The sequence below is a fragment of the Arachis ipaensis genome, chromosome B9 (assembly GCF_059453495.1).
Source record: "Arachis ipaensis isolate K30076 ecotype BB chromosome B9, ASM5945349v1, whole genome shotgun sequence".
Lineage (NCBI taxonomy): Eukaryota > Viridiplantae > Streptophyta > Magnoliopsida > Fabales > Fabaceae > Arachis > Arachis ipaensis.
In genome coordinates this window covers 40,281,184-40,297,151 of record NC_142444.1, presented here as the reverse complement: position 1 = coordinate 40,297,151, position 15,968 = coordinate 40,281,184, and the positions used below count along the sequence as shown (strand labels likewise).

At 33.5% G+C, this 15,968-nt stretch overlaps 2 protein-coding genes across 2 annotated transcripts; one reads left to right on the top strand and one right to left on the bottom strand.

Moving 5' to 3' along the window:
- The first annotated feature begins 3,079 nt into the window (after nucleotides 1-3,079).
- Nucleotides 3,080-7,703, top strand: LOC107617674 (Photosystem II reaction center PsbP family protein). Its single transcript, XM_016319492.3, has 3 exons — nucleotides 3,080-3,660; nucleotides 6,553-6,766; nucleotides 7,256-7,703. The coding sequence occupies exons 1-3, from the start codon at nucleotides 3,315-3,317 to the stop codon at nucleotides 7,566-7,568; spliced, it is 873 nt and encodes a 290-aa protein (XP_016174978.1). The 5' UTR covers nucleotides 3,080-3,314; the 3' UTR covers nucleotides 7,569-7,703.
- Nucleotides 7,704-7,800: 97 nt separating this feature from the next.
- On the bottom strand, nucleotides 7,801-15,636 carry LOC107617672 (JmjC domain protein JMJ24). Its single transcript, XM_016319491.3, has 13 exons — nucleotides 14,377-15,636; nucleotides 14,009-14,163; nucleotides 13,811-13,910; nucleotides 13,560-13,692; nucleotides 13,410-13,464; nucleotides 12,661-13,300; nucleotides 12,195-12,524; nucleotides 11,335-11,748; nucleotides 11,133-11,205; nucleotides 10,459-10,544; nucleotides 9,065-9,184; nucleotides 8,862-8,932; nucleotides 7,801-8,250 (listed from the first exon to the last, which is right to left on the bottom strand). Exons 1-13 carry the CDS (start codon nucleotides 14,971-14,973, stop codon nucleotides 8,151-8,153), a joined length of 2,874 nt encoding a protein of 957 aa, XP_016174977.1. The 5' UTR covers nucleotides 14,974-15,636; the 3' UTR covers nucleotides 7,801-8,150.
- Between the last annotated feature and the right edge of the window lie 332 nt (nucleotides 15,637-15,968).

Genomic DNA, 15,968 nt, shown 5'->3' with positions numbered 1-15,968 from the left:
TAAAACTTACCCAAGCATTTTATCAAACACTTGGTGTGCAAAAAAGGAAAAATAATATAAATTACAATAATAATAAATTCTATAACTACCAATTACAAAAAAAATGATAATAACAACTCAAGTAAGCATCAAAGAAACTTAAAACATCAAAATTGCATTAAAAGGAATCAAAATTGACAAGTGTTCATAAACTAAAAGTGCCAAAATTGAGAAAATAACAAAAGAAACTAAGAGGATCAAGACAAAATAACATGAAAATATAAATAAAACTACACTAAAACAATAATCAACGACTAAAATTAAAGAGAAACTAAACTAAGAATCCTAAATTCTAGAGAGAAGAGAGAGCTTCTCTCCCTATAATATAACCTAAAACATGTTACTAATCTAAACCTAATTGCTCCCTCCCCCCCTCTTCATCCTTCTTGAATTTGGCTTCAAATAACTTCATAAATGAGTTGGATTGGGCTTGGAAAGCCCCAAAATCGCGACCCACGTGTTGCATTAAATGAGCTCATGTGATTGCGCTCGTGCGTACACACGACTGTCTGCATGGTCGCACATAATTACAACCGTGCATACGCATGATTGCACGAACTTCAAAACGTGCGTAAGCACGCATCACTATGCGTACGCACAACCTTGAAGAGCTCCAAACTCCATTTCTTCATGAATTTTTCACTTTTGCATGCTTTTTCCTCACTTCTTCAATTCATACTTATCTTATAAGCCTGAAATCACTTAACAAATACATCAAGGCATCAAATGGAATTAAAGTGAATAAAATTTAAAAATTTTAGGGTCTAAAAAATATATTTTTATTTTTAAGCACAAATTAAAAAAAATTCATAAAATTATACTATTTCAATGAATAAATATAGAATAAATTGATCAAATTCACCTAAACCTTCCTTCCCTCAATAGCATAAATATGAAAAAACTACAGGACATCATAACCTCAGCCTTTTCTCAGAACACAAAAGATCCAATCCACACAAACAAACCACTTCTAAACAAATGGCAAACCTAGGACTAGAACCAATTGAAGACAAAACAATCACTCTAACCATAACCCCAGCGCGCAGGTTACAATCCAAACTATTTTATTGTCTTGGAAAAGTTTTATTTGAGAAAGCAATCAGATTCAAGGTCAATAAAAATGCAAAGGTGGCTTCAAGGAATATATAAAATATATAAGATAATATTGTGCAAAATATAAAATATCTTTCGTTGTGTATAAAAAATATATAATTTTATTTTTTGGCCAATAATTGACCAACAAAAATATTTGTATACTAAAGTTTATTATCCAAATACTAATAATATAAAAGTAAAGTGTTAGCCTGGAATAGCTATGATGTTTTTAAAATATTGTGAAAATTAAACTGACGTTCTTTTATTGTTAAACAACACTTTTTAAAAAGTATTACTTAAAAAAATATTACCAAATTATAGAAAAATATATTTTAATTTTAACAATAGTTACATAATTAATGTAACTACATTATTTTAATTTTTAATAATATTTGTATAATTTCCAACTATTGTAATATAACAATACTAAAACACTTTTATAATTATTTTTCTTAGCACTTGATGTTTCAGGTGTATTTTAAATAATTTACTCCGAATTAAAAGTACAAAAATATTATATTATTATATATGTGCATCTTTTAATTTTAATATTAAAAAATAATTCATAAAAATTTAAAACAAAAATAAAAAATTATATTTCGTTGTGTATAAAAAATATATAAAATATATACATAAACATTGTGCAAAATTTAAAAAAATAAAATAAAATAAATTATCAAAAATATATTCGAATTATTTTATTACTGACAAAAATAATCTCAAATTTTATTATCAATAAAAATATTTTTAAATTATTAAAAAACATAACAAAATGAACTCTCTTAAACGAGACATTTTTTTTTGAAAGAAAAAGCTCAACACATACGTAGAGCAACAGCAACAGATACAAAACAAGTCATAATAATTTCACAACTCCTATGTCATCCATTGCCATCAACAATATAAGTTATTTATAACACCATTCTCTGGCATATGAAAAAGATTGATTCACGCGGTCTCTAATTCCTATTGCCTTGTTGTGAAAAATGACATCATTTCTACGTAACTATATAGTTCATATCACTGAGAAGAAGCTAACTAGCCAATACCTGCGTATCTCCTTTCTCATTGGGACAGTTCTCGAGCTCTCGAATTGCTGTTTCACAGTACTGGGCATAAGCCATTCTTGTCCAAACGCCGATATCCAAGCACACCATACCTGCCAAGAGTAGTGCTCACATGTACTAAACAGATATTCTATATTTTCATCATCCTTCTTACATAGCATGCACATAGTATCATGCTGTTGCAGTGCACCCAGTCGACTAAATCGATCATTTGTATTGACTCGGCCTACCAAAACAAACCAGGAAAACAGATCCACTCGTGACGGAACTAAAGCTTTTCAAATGTCTTTTGTGAACCTGTAGCTTAGGATCTTCTCATCCATATTCTCTTCCTGCAAAACCTGCACAAATGAGTTAGTTGAATAAACTCCTTCCTTATGAAACCTCCATACCATTCTATCTTGCACATCTGCTATCAGTCTAATAGATTGCAGGATAAGTAGCAACTGGTCCAGTACATCTGTCTTCCATTGTCGGAATTCTCTTCTCCATTAGAAGTGCCACACCCACTCTATCCCATCCCAAAATCCACAATTCTCAATAACTGATCCTTTAAACGAGACATTTGGCAAACAAAGTTTTTTAAATGACAAGATTCTGAAATTAACAAATAAATCACGTTATGTTTTTCTGTTAACAGGCTTTTAAATTACTTGATGATATTTTCAAGGCTTATGCTACGTATATACCAAAATCAGTCATTAAAGTAAGTTATTAGTATAAAATATATGTTAAAATATAAATATATATTAAAAATAAATTAAATCACACATATATTTATACATAAATATATTAATAACTGATTTTAGTGATTGATTTTAATGTAAAAATAGTACTTTTGTATTTTCATTGTTATATTTACCCCGTATAGTGTACCAATAGCATAGATAGAGAAACGAGAACCACAGAAAGCGGATAAGAGTTATCCGCCGTACTAATGGAGAAGAGTCACAAACGCCCCCACACTCAGTAACATCGATCACCACTTCATCAGCATTTTCCATTAGACGAGACTTGATTTCGAAACCAAAATAGTTCAAAACCTTGATTTCAAGCATTCGAAATAAACCAGTGCCCCTTTTTATTAGTTTGGAATTCAAATGAAAGTAAAGCATGGCGTTGCAATGCAGCTTTATTAGTAACACATTGAACCGTTTTCGCACAACACACTGTTGTTCACAACAGCAACAACGAGAAGAAGAACAAGGAAGTTCCTTGTTGGGGTCTTCTTCTTCTTCTTCGTCGCCAGCTGAGCAGTTTGCACCTTTGGCCAATAGATTTCAGCGCCGGCTTCTTGTCGGCGTGGGCTCAGCTTCACTTGTAGCTGTGGGTGCCAACTTCGCCGGAATCACGAGCTTTCTGCTAGGTTTATCGCCGGAAAATGGCCGAAATCTGAAGCTTGACGTGCTTTATCCCGTTGGAGGTTACAGCCGTTGCCTTGACACAAGGGAAGGATTTGGTATGACTATTTTAAACCGGTTATTAATCAAAATGGTTCTTCTTTCAAAAACTAAGTATATGTTAATTTAATACTTTAGGTTATATTAGAATCCAGATGAGATGACTTTAATTCAACGTTAAAAGTTAGTTTAGGAGTGAGCAATGTCTCACATTTTAAGTAGTGTTTATTCGAAGAGACTGGAATTGAATATGGGCGCACAAATTGAATATTGTGTTTGCTAAAAAACAATTTTAGTATTAGAGATACAGAATTAAGGGCTAAAATTTTAAAATATTTATTTTTAAAAATATCATCATTTAACTTTTAAATTTTTATTATATTTCTTTCATCATTCTCTTGACTCTAACTTTCTATTCTACTCTTATTTCCTCACTTTATGAGGACACTTTCTTTCCTCAAATAAGATACTAATGTATATTTCAGTTATACGCTTCTTAATTTCAGTTATACGCTTTTTAATTTGAATATGGAAACAAAGGAAGTGTTGGACTCATATATAAAAAGGAGGGATGCTTCACTTTATTGTGGGATCAAAGAAAGCAGAATTTGAACTCTGCGAGTTGTGTCCCTCAAAATATAAAAAAAAAAAAAAATTGCAAATCGAATCATGCGATTTGTGAAGCAAAATTTCGAAAGAATTCACATGGTCCGAGTTGTGTACTCCGAGTTTTTTCAATTTTTTTAACACAAATCGGAGCCTCCCATTTGTGTACTCTTAATTTTTTTTAACTTTTTAAACACAAATCAGATGGTCTGATTTGTGGACTCCCACAATTTTAAAAAACATAAAAAATTACCATGTTAAAGTATATCACTCATTTTGCTTCCATATCAAAATTTTTTAGCCTTCAGTTATATCTATTTCGTACCAAACACCCTTCAAAAATTTAATTTAATATTTATCTCTTTGTTGTGGATCTGTCTCCTCTAAAATTATATTGTCATTTTAGAAAAAAAAATATCATTAATCAACATTAAATTAAAATATTGGGACTCAGATAATAAATGTTATAAATTCATAAGTGATTAAAATATTACTTTATCACCTTTTTAACATTATCACTTTAGAAATTTTTTTTTCCTTCATCTTTATTTTTTTATTTCTGTCTATCAATTTCAGTCTCTCTCTTAAATACTATTTTACAGATTCTCTAAAATCTTATTCTTAAAATATGTAAAAATTTTAATACAACTTCTTTATATCTTTTATAGAAAAATACACATAAATATTTATATTTTTAACACATTTCATCACGTAAGAATTTTTTTAAATATACGTGATTTTTGCATTATTTTTTTATTTATTTTATACTATTTTTTAATTTTCAAAATTTTCTAAGATAAAAGTTCTAATCCGATTTAGAGAATTAAGATTAGGTGGACTAACTAATTATAAAAGATACAACTTTTTTTATTTACCAATTTTAGGAGGCATTCGAATTTTGAAGTACCAAACTGACGTATGTGATTTTGTTGGACTTTTTCGATTTTCGACCATTTAATCCCTATATCAATTCAATTAAAAATCGCTACTTTGAATGATAGGTAATTAGCTTTATTTAAACTATTTGAACTTAATTACCATTTTGTCCTGGGTATATATTATATTATAAGATTTAAGTATTTTTATTTAATGAATATAAAATAAATATATTAAAAATTTAAATTTTTTATATTTTTAATAAAAAAAATTTTATTTTTTAATCTTAAAACACATAATAAATAAATCCTATATTGTATTAGGTTCGGTTGCTTCTACTGAACATTGAAGTCTTACCATCATCAGTTTTTTCACTGAAAGTCTTTGCTATCATCATTATTGCCAGCAAAAGTAGTTAGAAATTTTCACAGAAGAAACCGATAATGATTAGATTAAATACAATTAGCATAGCCTATTTGTTCTTTGAGATCGGTTACATTAACAATATTATCCGATACAAATTGTGTATGAATGAGTAGGTTATTATAGTTATTATCATTTATTCTTATTATGATGATATGGTATTGTATGTTAGAGTATAATTAGGATTACTTAGATTAATTAATATTATTTAATATATTTAAATATTTATTATAGGATATTATATTTTTATTATTTTATTTTTTTTAACATTGAATAAACATAAATATTTTTTTTATTGTTCTCTTTTATCCCTTTCTAACATGATATCACCTCTTTGAAAATGATAAGTTATTTTTCTTCCGATGAAATTATCGGATTTTTTTACACTTTTTCTCTATACCATTTTTCTTTGTTTTTGGTCACTCTTATTATGCCTTTCACCTCACCGATTATCCTATCTTTTTCATCTTATATCATTTCGAGTCTAATGAGTCAAACACCACTGTCATCCATTGCTTATCTATTCTCAAGATAAATCATATATTTTTTGTCATTTTCTGGTAGTTCTTTATCCGCAGACATTTTACCATCTCTTTGTAGTATGCCACTTTTTCGGTAATTTTTGGGTAGTTCGCCATCTTTTTTACAGTTTGTCATCTTTTTCGCAGTTTGCCCCTCTTGCGGCAGCTTTGTCTGCGTTTTTCTTCCGATAGTTCTATTTGCGTTCCTTTTCGACAGTTCCGTCTGCTTCTTTCTGTGTTTTCTTCAGGCAATTCCGTCTGCATCCGTTCTATCAGTTTATGCTTTTTTTTTCTATCAGTTTAGAGCATAATTAGGATAAATTAGATCAATTAGCATTATTTAACATATCTAAATATTTATTATAGGATATTACGTCTTTATTATTTTGATTCTCTTAGAATCTACATATATCTTTTTATATTATATAATTTCATATAACCTTAAATATAGATAAACCTTTTCTTTACTGCTCTCTTTTACCCCTTTTTAACATTGTATTATTGTATATGAATTTGAATGAGCAGAATTTATATACCCAGCAAATTGGGTTGGAGACCAGACTGTGCTGTACCGTGCCGCTAAGAAAAGAGAACTTGAACTGTCACTGGATCCACCAGCATTAAATGCTACTCCAAAACGTTCCAACTTCAGTGAACCGGTTGTTGCATTTGGTCCCCCAGGTTCCACTGGAGAACTCAATGTCAGTGTTATTGTTTCCCCGGTTGCCCAAGATTTCTCGTAAGTCTCGCTACTCAATACTCAATAACTGCACAAAATTTGTATTTGGTTTAATTGGCTTTAATATTTAAAATAATTTTAGCAATTTTTCTGGTATTCTTCCAAAACTAAACCAGACTTGGGTATACTTAAAAGCAGTTGCAGTGACTTGTCCTTTTTATTTTTAAAACAGTTCATTTTGTGATATGAGAAGACAGTCGAAAGAACTAGGAATTCATGATGCAATAAGTAGTAAACTAACTCGCTTCAAACTTCAAATTATCACATATCACAGATGTGACTTCACTTACTTTAGCAACCGACCAGCCAACTAAAAGAGCTAATTATTCATTAATGAAAGGACGGACTTTTCCACACTAGCTTTCGTAGCGGCAAGTGGAGGGTCTAAATCGCGTATAAAAACAAAATTGAAATTATACTTGGTTTACAAATCATCTTTTCTCTAATAATTTCATAAACTATTATATTTCTAATGTTTCTTTTGACAAGAATTGAAGCATTTGGAGGGCCAGAGGAGGTTGGTGAAGCCGTGGTTAGGACCATAACAGGATCAGGGCAGCGCCCAGAAGTGAAGGGCACATTGATAAGATCAAGTTTGAGAGAGGATTCCCTCAGAAATGCAAAATATTATGAAATCGAGTTCAGAGTGGAGAGTCCTTCGTTCCGGCGACACAATGTTGCAGTCTGCTGCGCTCGCCATGGCAAGCTGTTTACTTTGAATGCTCAGGCACCTGAATCAGCCTGGCCAAGAGTGAAGTCAGATTTCTATAGAATTGTCGATTCATTCAGCCTCACAGCATAAAGTCCAACATTTTTTCTCCTTCATGGAAATATACCTTGATATTTGATAGTGTAAACTATATTTTTTGTCGGTAACATTAGTTATTTTCTTCAAAAAGTATCCTTAATGCTTAATTTCTTCCAAATTTATCCGAAATTTGTGTCAAAATTATTCCTAAACATTAACTTCATCTAAAATATTAGGGACAAAATTGAAAAGAATAATTTTAACACAAATAAACAAAGGAAAAGGGTTAAGAGTAAAGTGATCCCCATTCTTTCTTCAAAACCAAAAACAGACACTCCCTAAAAGTTCAATTATAGTTTCAATTTGTGAGGTGCTTGTATTGTATCCAGTTATTTCTGGACTCAACTACATCAGTATAGGATTAGAAACAAGTTTGTACACGTTACATGTTTCTTTTAAAATACAGATTAACAATGATTGTGTCTCTAATGTCTCTCTAACTCTATTATACACATCAAGTGATGACCTAGATATTTGATCAAAACTACACTGAAAATTACCAACCAACATAATACAACTACTGTACATAACTGCTTTCCTGATTCAAGGACTGGATTGCATGTGGCACGTGGGAGTTCAAGCACAAGTAATCTGCCGTTGCTTAACCATCTTCTCGTAATTCTCAGATACCATTGCAGTCAAATTAGGGTCTCCATATCCGATCTCTGCACCAAGCCTGTGGTAGAAACATGCAAGACATTTCAATATTATGATTATCAAAGAAAATATGGATATATGGTCTGGTGACTATTTTTTCACAATGAATCAGCCAATATGGAAAAAGACATAATTTCCGTCAAGTTGATCTCACAAGGAACCTAACAGAGGATAAAGATATCAGCAGGCATAGAGAATTTTATTTTCTATTTGAATAAGACCCCAAATTAATCTTCAAATGAGTTGTGAAACACCAATTTGGTTCTTGGAAGATTTGTGATATGAATTTAACCCTTCAAATAATTGTTGGAAATCAACTTGGTCCCTCAATAGATTTGTGTTATCAAGTTAGTCATTTGAAAGATAAACATTATTTCAAGTCCAAACATTTTCTATTGGTATTTTTTATATGAATTTTAATCTTTCAAGAATCAAATTGGTGTCAGGCTCCTTCAATGACCAAATTCATATCTTACAACTCTTTCGAAGCTCAATTTGAGGTTTTACTCTCTCTATTTCAAACATAGGATTAGAATGTTACGAGAGGAAATAAAATAAAAGGGGGAGACAGTAGAGATAATGAGCAAAAGAACTAATGCAATAACAAAGACAAGTATGAAGTTTGCATACTTTGGATCAAGTACAAGTTTCTGAACCTCTTTGATAGATGAACTTGCAGCATAAAGAGAGATCTTCCCAACCTGCATAGATGTCCAAGAGTATTTCAAGACTAATAAACACAAGTCAACAATGAATCACAAGCATTTTAAAGAAAACATAGGATAGGAACGAACAAAAATGAGCTTAATTAAATGTAAATCTTCTCTTCTGACCTCCAATACTTGAGGTTTTGCTTCATGTTCATTAGGTAGACTGCGGACTTCCTCTGCCAGTCTAACAGCCTCTCCCAAGCTCTCGGGAGATAAGAAATCAAGCCCCAACTGAACAGTGGACTGAAATTTTCATAATACAGAGATAATCACATACACTATTGTGAGAGAGGAATCCATGTCATTGAACAAAAGGAGTTTCATTTTAATTCATCAAATAAAATATTCAGTTATTATCTTGCACAGATATATGAGTATGAGTATCCAATAAGATACGAAATATACTAATGATCTTTCTAGAGGACCTTTCCTCTGGGATGAAAGATTGGAAAGCTTTTTTGAGGTAGGCAATGGCTCCCATGCCAACATTTGGTACAAGCATTGGATAAGAAACTCCTCTTTTAAAGTAGCCTTTTCATGTTATCCTCTTAAGAATACCTCAGTCCCCAGAATTTTTTTTTTTTTGAAGTTCTTTTCATGTCTATATCTATGGACTTTTAACTTTTTCAGAAATTTTATGATAGAGTCTTCAGATTGAGTAATCCGTTTAGGTCTTCTTGATTCTATCACTCAGTCTCTTTGTCAAAAGTCTGAGTATCTTGAATCCTCTAGAGTCTTTGGTTATAAATATTACATTCATTTCACATCCTATTCTCTAAATATAAGCTTCTTTTCACATTGATAAATCCATTTGAAGTTTGAAGCTTCCTCAAAGGCAAATCCATTATTTGAACAGAGCATGATAGAATTAACATCAACGAGATTAAGTTGTAGGTTTGAGGACCATAGAACGCTATCTCCCCGGGTATGTGCCACATGTATAGTGAATCTGCTCATATCAACTACAGATATATTTTTGCATTACTATATGGTTAACTTTTCATCAACCACTCTGTTTGGTATCTTTGGTGACTATTGGGTATGTTCAAGAACTTTAAATTTGTTCGCAATGACTTGTTTTGTTGGCCCTGAAGGAGAAAGGAAGCCACATCTTCTCAGTAGTGTGCTGCTGTTTGGTTTATTTGGCCGAAACATATCTAGTAACTTCATCGGTAGACATTTGGACAAGCATATGTTTGGCTTATTGATGCAAGGCATCTGATCTTTCTAGAGGGGCTTCTCTTATAGGTATGCTAAGAAATGGAACAATTTGCTCTTTCGATATCTTCTTTTGTATATTATTATTATGAATCTCTTGTCGTCTATTCTTTTTTTAATTATTCCTCTTATAGATAAAATTCCTTCTTTTCTAAAAGATAGCATTTAAACCTGATATTAATAATGGTAGACTCTTAATCACATGAAAATTTACCCTTTCAATCCGTTTAACCAACACTTATCACACTATCAAGGTTGTCAACTAAAATAGATGAAGTCACAAGGAAAAATGAACTCACCTGAACATTTCTTGCCTGGAAAGGGCAACCAGCAGGAACAAAGATAGCTTCCCCCAAATTCTGTTCAAATGACCAGGGCTCCACTCCTATGCAGAAGATGGTAATCATATTTTAAAACAGGAACATCAGAGCTTTATCCTACTAGATTGGGTCAGCTAAAGAATCACAGTTAAAAACAAGACAAAGAAAATTCGCGATAAGCCGATAAAGTAGTCTATCAACAGTTTAATTTAGAGCATTGGTACCAAGTTTTCCATGATTAATAGTATGCATGGAAAAATAAACATGAATCCCTTCAATTAAGTCTTGAACAGTGTCCACATCTCATTGTTCAGCCAATTTAGGTGTAGGTGTAAGTGGACTAAATGGAAAAGGAAAAGATGGAATAGGAAAGAGTAGCATTCCCCGTGTTTAGACTTTAGATGATTAACGAAGGAAGCAAACGCAAAGCTTAAAGGTTGCAAGTAATTTTTTTTAAAAAAAAAAAAACTATTTTTTAAGAGAACTAAGAAATCCTTCTAATTGGTATGCCCAGAGATTCTCCTAACTTGAAAATGTTGCTCGCATCTACCTCAAGGATCCAATATTCTTCTCCCTCAAATGAGAGAAAGGAGGGGGAAGACTATTCAATAGTTTTGTTTTAAATAAAAATAGGATGGAGTATAAATTCTTACCAAATTCTTCCTTCAGCTTTCTTTTTTGGTGTCTGTCAAGAAAAATAGCTCCATCATAAAGAGGCCATGTAACCTTGCAATGAAAGCGTACCATCAGCAATATAAAATTGAAGCAGTAGATGGAGGCACAGCTGGAAAGGATTTTTCATTTCTTTTTTAATAATAATAATAATTAATTAATTAAAAAAAAAATTGGACTTACATATTCATTTAATATATCATCTGGCTTTCCAAACTCATTCCGATGTGTTTTCAAATATTCATTCAACTTTGGAACATCCTGCCGACGAAAGACATCCCAAAGAACTCCAGGATGCATTTGCTCAGAGAAATTTCCGTTTTGTTTGAATGGAAGTTCATGATTGACCATATTCCCATCAGAACTAGAATGATTTTCAAACCCTTGATCCAGTGACTTACTCTGGTTTGGATCCAAATCCAGCCCATTATTTTCTGTACCAAATGCCGAGTTAGGTGAACTCCTGCTAGAACACATTTGATTATCTCCACGTGATTCCTTCACCTCTAACTCCTTGTATTCTTTTTGGATCATTTCAATTTTAGTTCTCTGCCAGTCCTTCAACATTACTTCACTTGTATGGACCAAAAGGTACACCTGTGGAAAGTTGGTGAGTTTATTACGACTACCTTTATTCATGAACCCACTTCTTTCCTTTTTTTTTAAAAAAAAAAATCTTTGTTAAGGTTAGAGGACCTCTTTCCTTTTGCATCATTTTACTCCAGACAGTAAAAGAGCAGAGAGAGTACTAAGCAGAATTTAGGTAAACAAGACACATCACACATGCTAAGTCTTTTCACTTGAAACAGCATAGCAAATTATAAACTGACACGTAGCACCTAATATCAACAACTTATAAATATAATGAAAAAATAACACATGATAGATACCTAAGGAAGACAAACTAATATGAAGCATCAAATTTTGTGTATATATATAATTAGAAATCCTTTCAGTCAAGAAGCCTGAGTATCATAATATTATTGCAATACATACAAGACAAAACAACCATTTCTCAATTGTGGGTTAATAGGATAGAGTACCATGTCCCGCATATTGAAGTGGAGATTGGTCACTGAATCACCTCTACCAAGTTCATGATTGATTCCATAAGATATATAAATCTTGGGTCCTACATCATTCTGCAAGGAGTAATGAGGCAATTTAGCTGCAACATTAAGAAGGCCCCACTTGGAGTGAATATACTGAAGTAAAGGCAGTTTGCCGATAAATTCTGGTCTTTGGTACAAGAGAAACTCTTCAGATGCACTAGGTGAAGGCCAATCCTTCAACTTCAATAACTGTGGCCAACCATTTTCATGAGTACGCCCCTCAGTGTAACCAGTCATGAAGTAACTAAGCTCAATATCAATCTGCCAGTATAAAATTGAAAGGAAAAAGAAGTGCAGCCGGAAAGTGAATAATTAGATAAAGATGTCTAATCCATGAACACACTGCAGTAAAAAATTGCAATCTGAATTGACAAAAAGAAGTGCTATAGATGCGTACCTCAGACCCATCTAAGCAATCTATGGCCCTAACCACTCTGTTTTCATCTTTCATTTTCTCATCTGTTGTCTCTAGAATCCCTCTCCAGATGACCAGCGGATCCCAGCTAGAAGAGGATGATCTATCAAACACTTGCTTAACAATAATGGGTTTACCGGTTTTCCAGTGCTTTCTAAAATTTCCAATCCCATCTTTCATGAGATCTTCAGATGCAGGACAATAAAGATAGTTATCATCACTAGTCTCTCTATGGGAACATTTGCGCAATCTGAGAGCATTCAACTGAGTTTCTGGTAGATCATCAGCATTATTAATCTTACAGCCACCAACCATTTCTTCTACATTTTTCACCAACTTTGCAACCCAATTCCTCTTGAAAATCCTGCTCAAATTTAACGACGAATAACCACAGCCACCATATTCCTTAGGGGGGCATGGAATATTTCCATTATCATTGGATCTCCAATGAGGAAACTTACTTAATATGTTTTGGTCATAAGCTTTCGCTAATTCTGTTTGTGGTTCTTTGTTGTAATCTGAAGTTGCTTCTCGAAGATCATGACAACAATTAAGGCACAAGTCATATGAGCAAATTGGACAGCGCCGATGATAATCAGTGATGGGTATCCTACATAAATTGCTGCAAGAAAACAAAATCAAGAAAAATATTGACCCTATGAAAAGGAAGCATGCATAAACATGATGCTTATACACAAAAATTGAATCTATCAAGTCTAAAAGAAATTTACCAGCACATCTGTTCATCTGCTCCCAATTTTATCCGGGGAAGATCTATGTCCACACCTGAGGGAAAAACCATTAGTTCAACATTGTCACCTATTTGTTCATCAGAAAGGGCAAACAATATATGCTACTTGCAGTGCAAGGCAACTTCTTACCACGTAACTTCTTTTCGAGCTCAACTTCAAAACACTGTTCTTGGTGGATCTGTTTTACTACAGGAAGCACTGCTGACAACAGCGAGTGGAGATACTGTAACTTATCTAGAACAGGTATCTCCCGTATCCGAACCTTAATTACACAACAGAAAAAAAAAGGGGGAACAAAGGGAAACTTAACCAACTGGAGAAGGAATTACAACACTAAACATAGAATATTCATGCTTCATCAAACATTAACTACCAAATACCTTTATTGAATTATCACTACGTACACAAACTCTACAGTTACAAATACCACGGCACGCAGGACACATCCTCTGAATTTCATCCAGCGAAATGTCTGAGTACCTAATATCAAGCAAACCATAACATTCACCACCCAATTACACAAGGAAAAACAACAACCAAAATTGACACACAATTAAGATTCCATGCTCGTTACCCACCAAGTTGATATACAGCTATTACAGTATCCTCTTCGATCACACCGCTGGCACCAAGTAACCACCCTGTCTCTGTCATTCCTCCGGCACTGATGGCATGTCTGCCCGCCAGTGTCACCAGTCTCCTCCGAGGAGTCTGTGCTTGCATCCGAGTATTCCTGTCAAAACCACCCGATTCAACTCAAAGGACTCTACTGTCACAACTATAACTGCTATCAAAATTTGAATTCTGATCTAGTGGCCAGTGTCAGTGTAAAATAGACAAAAACCATTCATTTATAGGCCAACTGGAATATATAAATATATAATTGAATGTTTATACAAAATATTCTGAATTGACAGTGAACTAAAATTAAGTCCTTAAAACTCACAGTAGTGACATTAGTGGCCTCCAAGCTCCTCCTCTTCCTGGACGAGTCCCCACCAGAAGCCAGCTCAGGCGACTCGTGACCCGTCCAATTTTCCTCATAAAGAGGCACACCCTCCTCCTCCTCCACCTCTTCCTCACCCTCCTCCTCTTCTTCATAATCTTCCTCATCCTCCTCATCTGGCTTGGGCAGTGAGGATCGCCCCGACATGGCCCCCTTCTTGGGGACATACCTGAACTGATTCTTCCCCACCTTATCCAACAACCTGCTTCCGCCACCAGAACTATGCTCCCCACCACCGTGCTTCATGGCGGACAGAGGAATATCGAAATCGTCACTCTTGCTTTCAAGGTGTCCCTCGGAATCTCCAGACTTGCGCTTAGCCTTCTTGAGGTTAGCTCTCATGGCGGAATTGGCTGCCCTCTTCTTGGCCTGGATGTAGTGCTTCTCGCAGACGGTCTTGTCCGGCATCGACATGGCGGTGCACCGCCACTGCTTCCCATCGGAACGCTTGCACCGGAGGTCGTCGGGAATTCCCACATTGTCCTCGCCATTGTTGTTGTTGATGTTGTTCCCAGAGGATGATCGCGCTTGATCCATGAAGATGGGAAACCCCTCACCTCAATTTGGGGAAAACCCCCAAAAATTGAGTGAACAGTGAAAACCCTACTGTACCCCTAACCCTAATATCGATTATTTCGGATAGACAGTAGAAGGAGAAAGATGGAATTGGGAGTAGAGTGAGTTGGAAATTTGAAATATTTGCTAGCTGTTAGAGAGAGAGAGAGAGAGAGAGAGAGAGTGTAGTTACTTAGAGATTGGGGTTGTTGTTGCGGCGGTGACGACGTCGTTTGGTATGGTTGGAAGAACGCAGAAGCTTGTGTTTCGTAAGGTGGCTTTTTAATTTACAGAAGAGCAAGACCAGGGAAAGAGAGAGCGTGTAATGTTGTATGTGTGCTGTGTTGTATTAGGCTTGAGAAGGAAAGTTACTGAAGTTTGTCTCGTGTGCTTAGTTAGTAGTACTTACCCATTGCTAGCTTAGAAAATCACAGAACCAATTACATTTATTCTTCTGGTACATTAAACCATGTTCTTTCTTTCGTTTTCTGTTTTCTCCGGAGTTTTTCTTGCGTTCGTAATTCAATTCATTATCCGTTAATTAATTGTCTGATATCATATGCAAAAACCAAAAAGAATGTGTTTCAATTTCCAAAGGACGGTAACTATTGGCTTGGAAGTGAAGTGAGATTACTCTGTACAGGTGAGTTCAAAAAGAAGGAAGGGAGATCTTTTTTAAATTAAACAAAAAACTGTTGTACGCTTTTTTTCGTAGATAAAGAGTACTGTACTTTTAAATAAGAATTTAATTTTGAATAATAATTTTATATGTATATTTAATTATGTAGTATTATATTAATAAAAAAAATTATTTTTTATATTAATTACATAAATAATTATCTAAAAAAATAAATGTAATTGCGTAATTTATAAAATATTTTACATTGTCAGTATATTAAATTTAAACTTAAGATATATAATTTATAATTAATAAAAACAAAACAAAAATTAACATACATTTAGAGGCTAATTTTTTT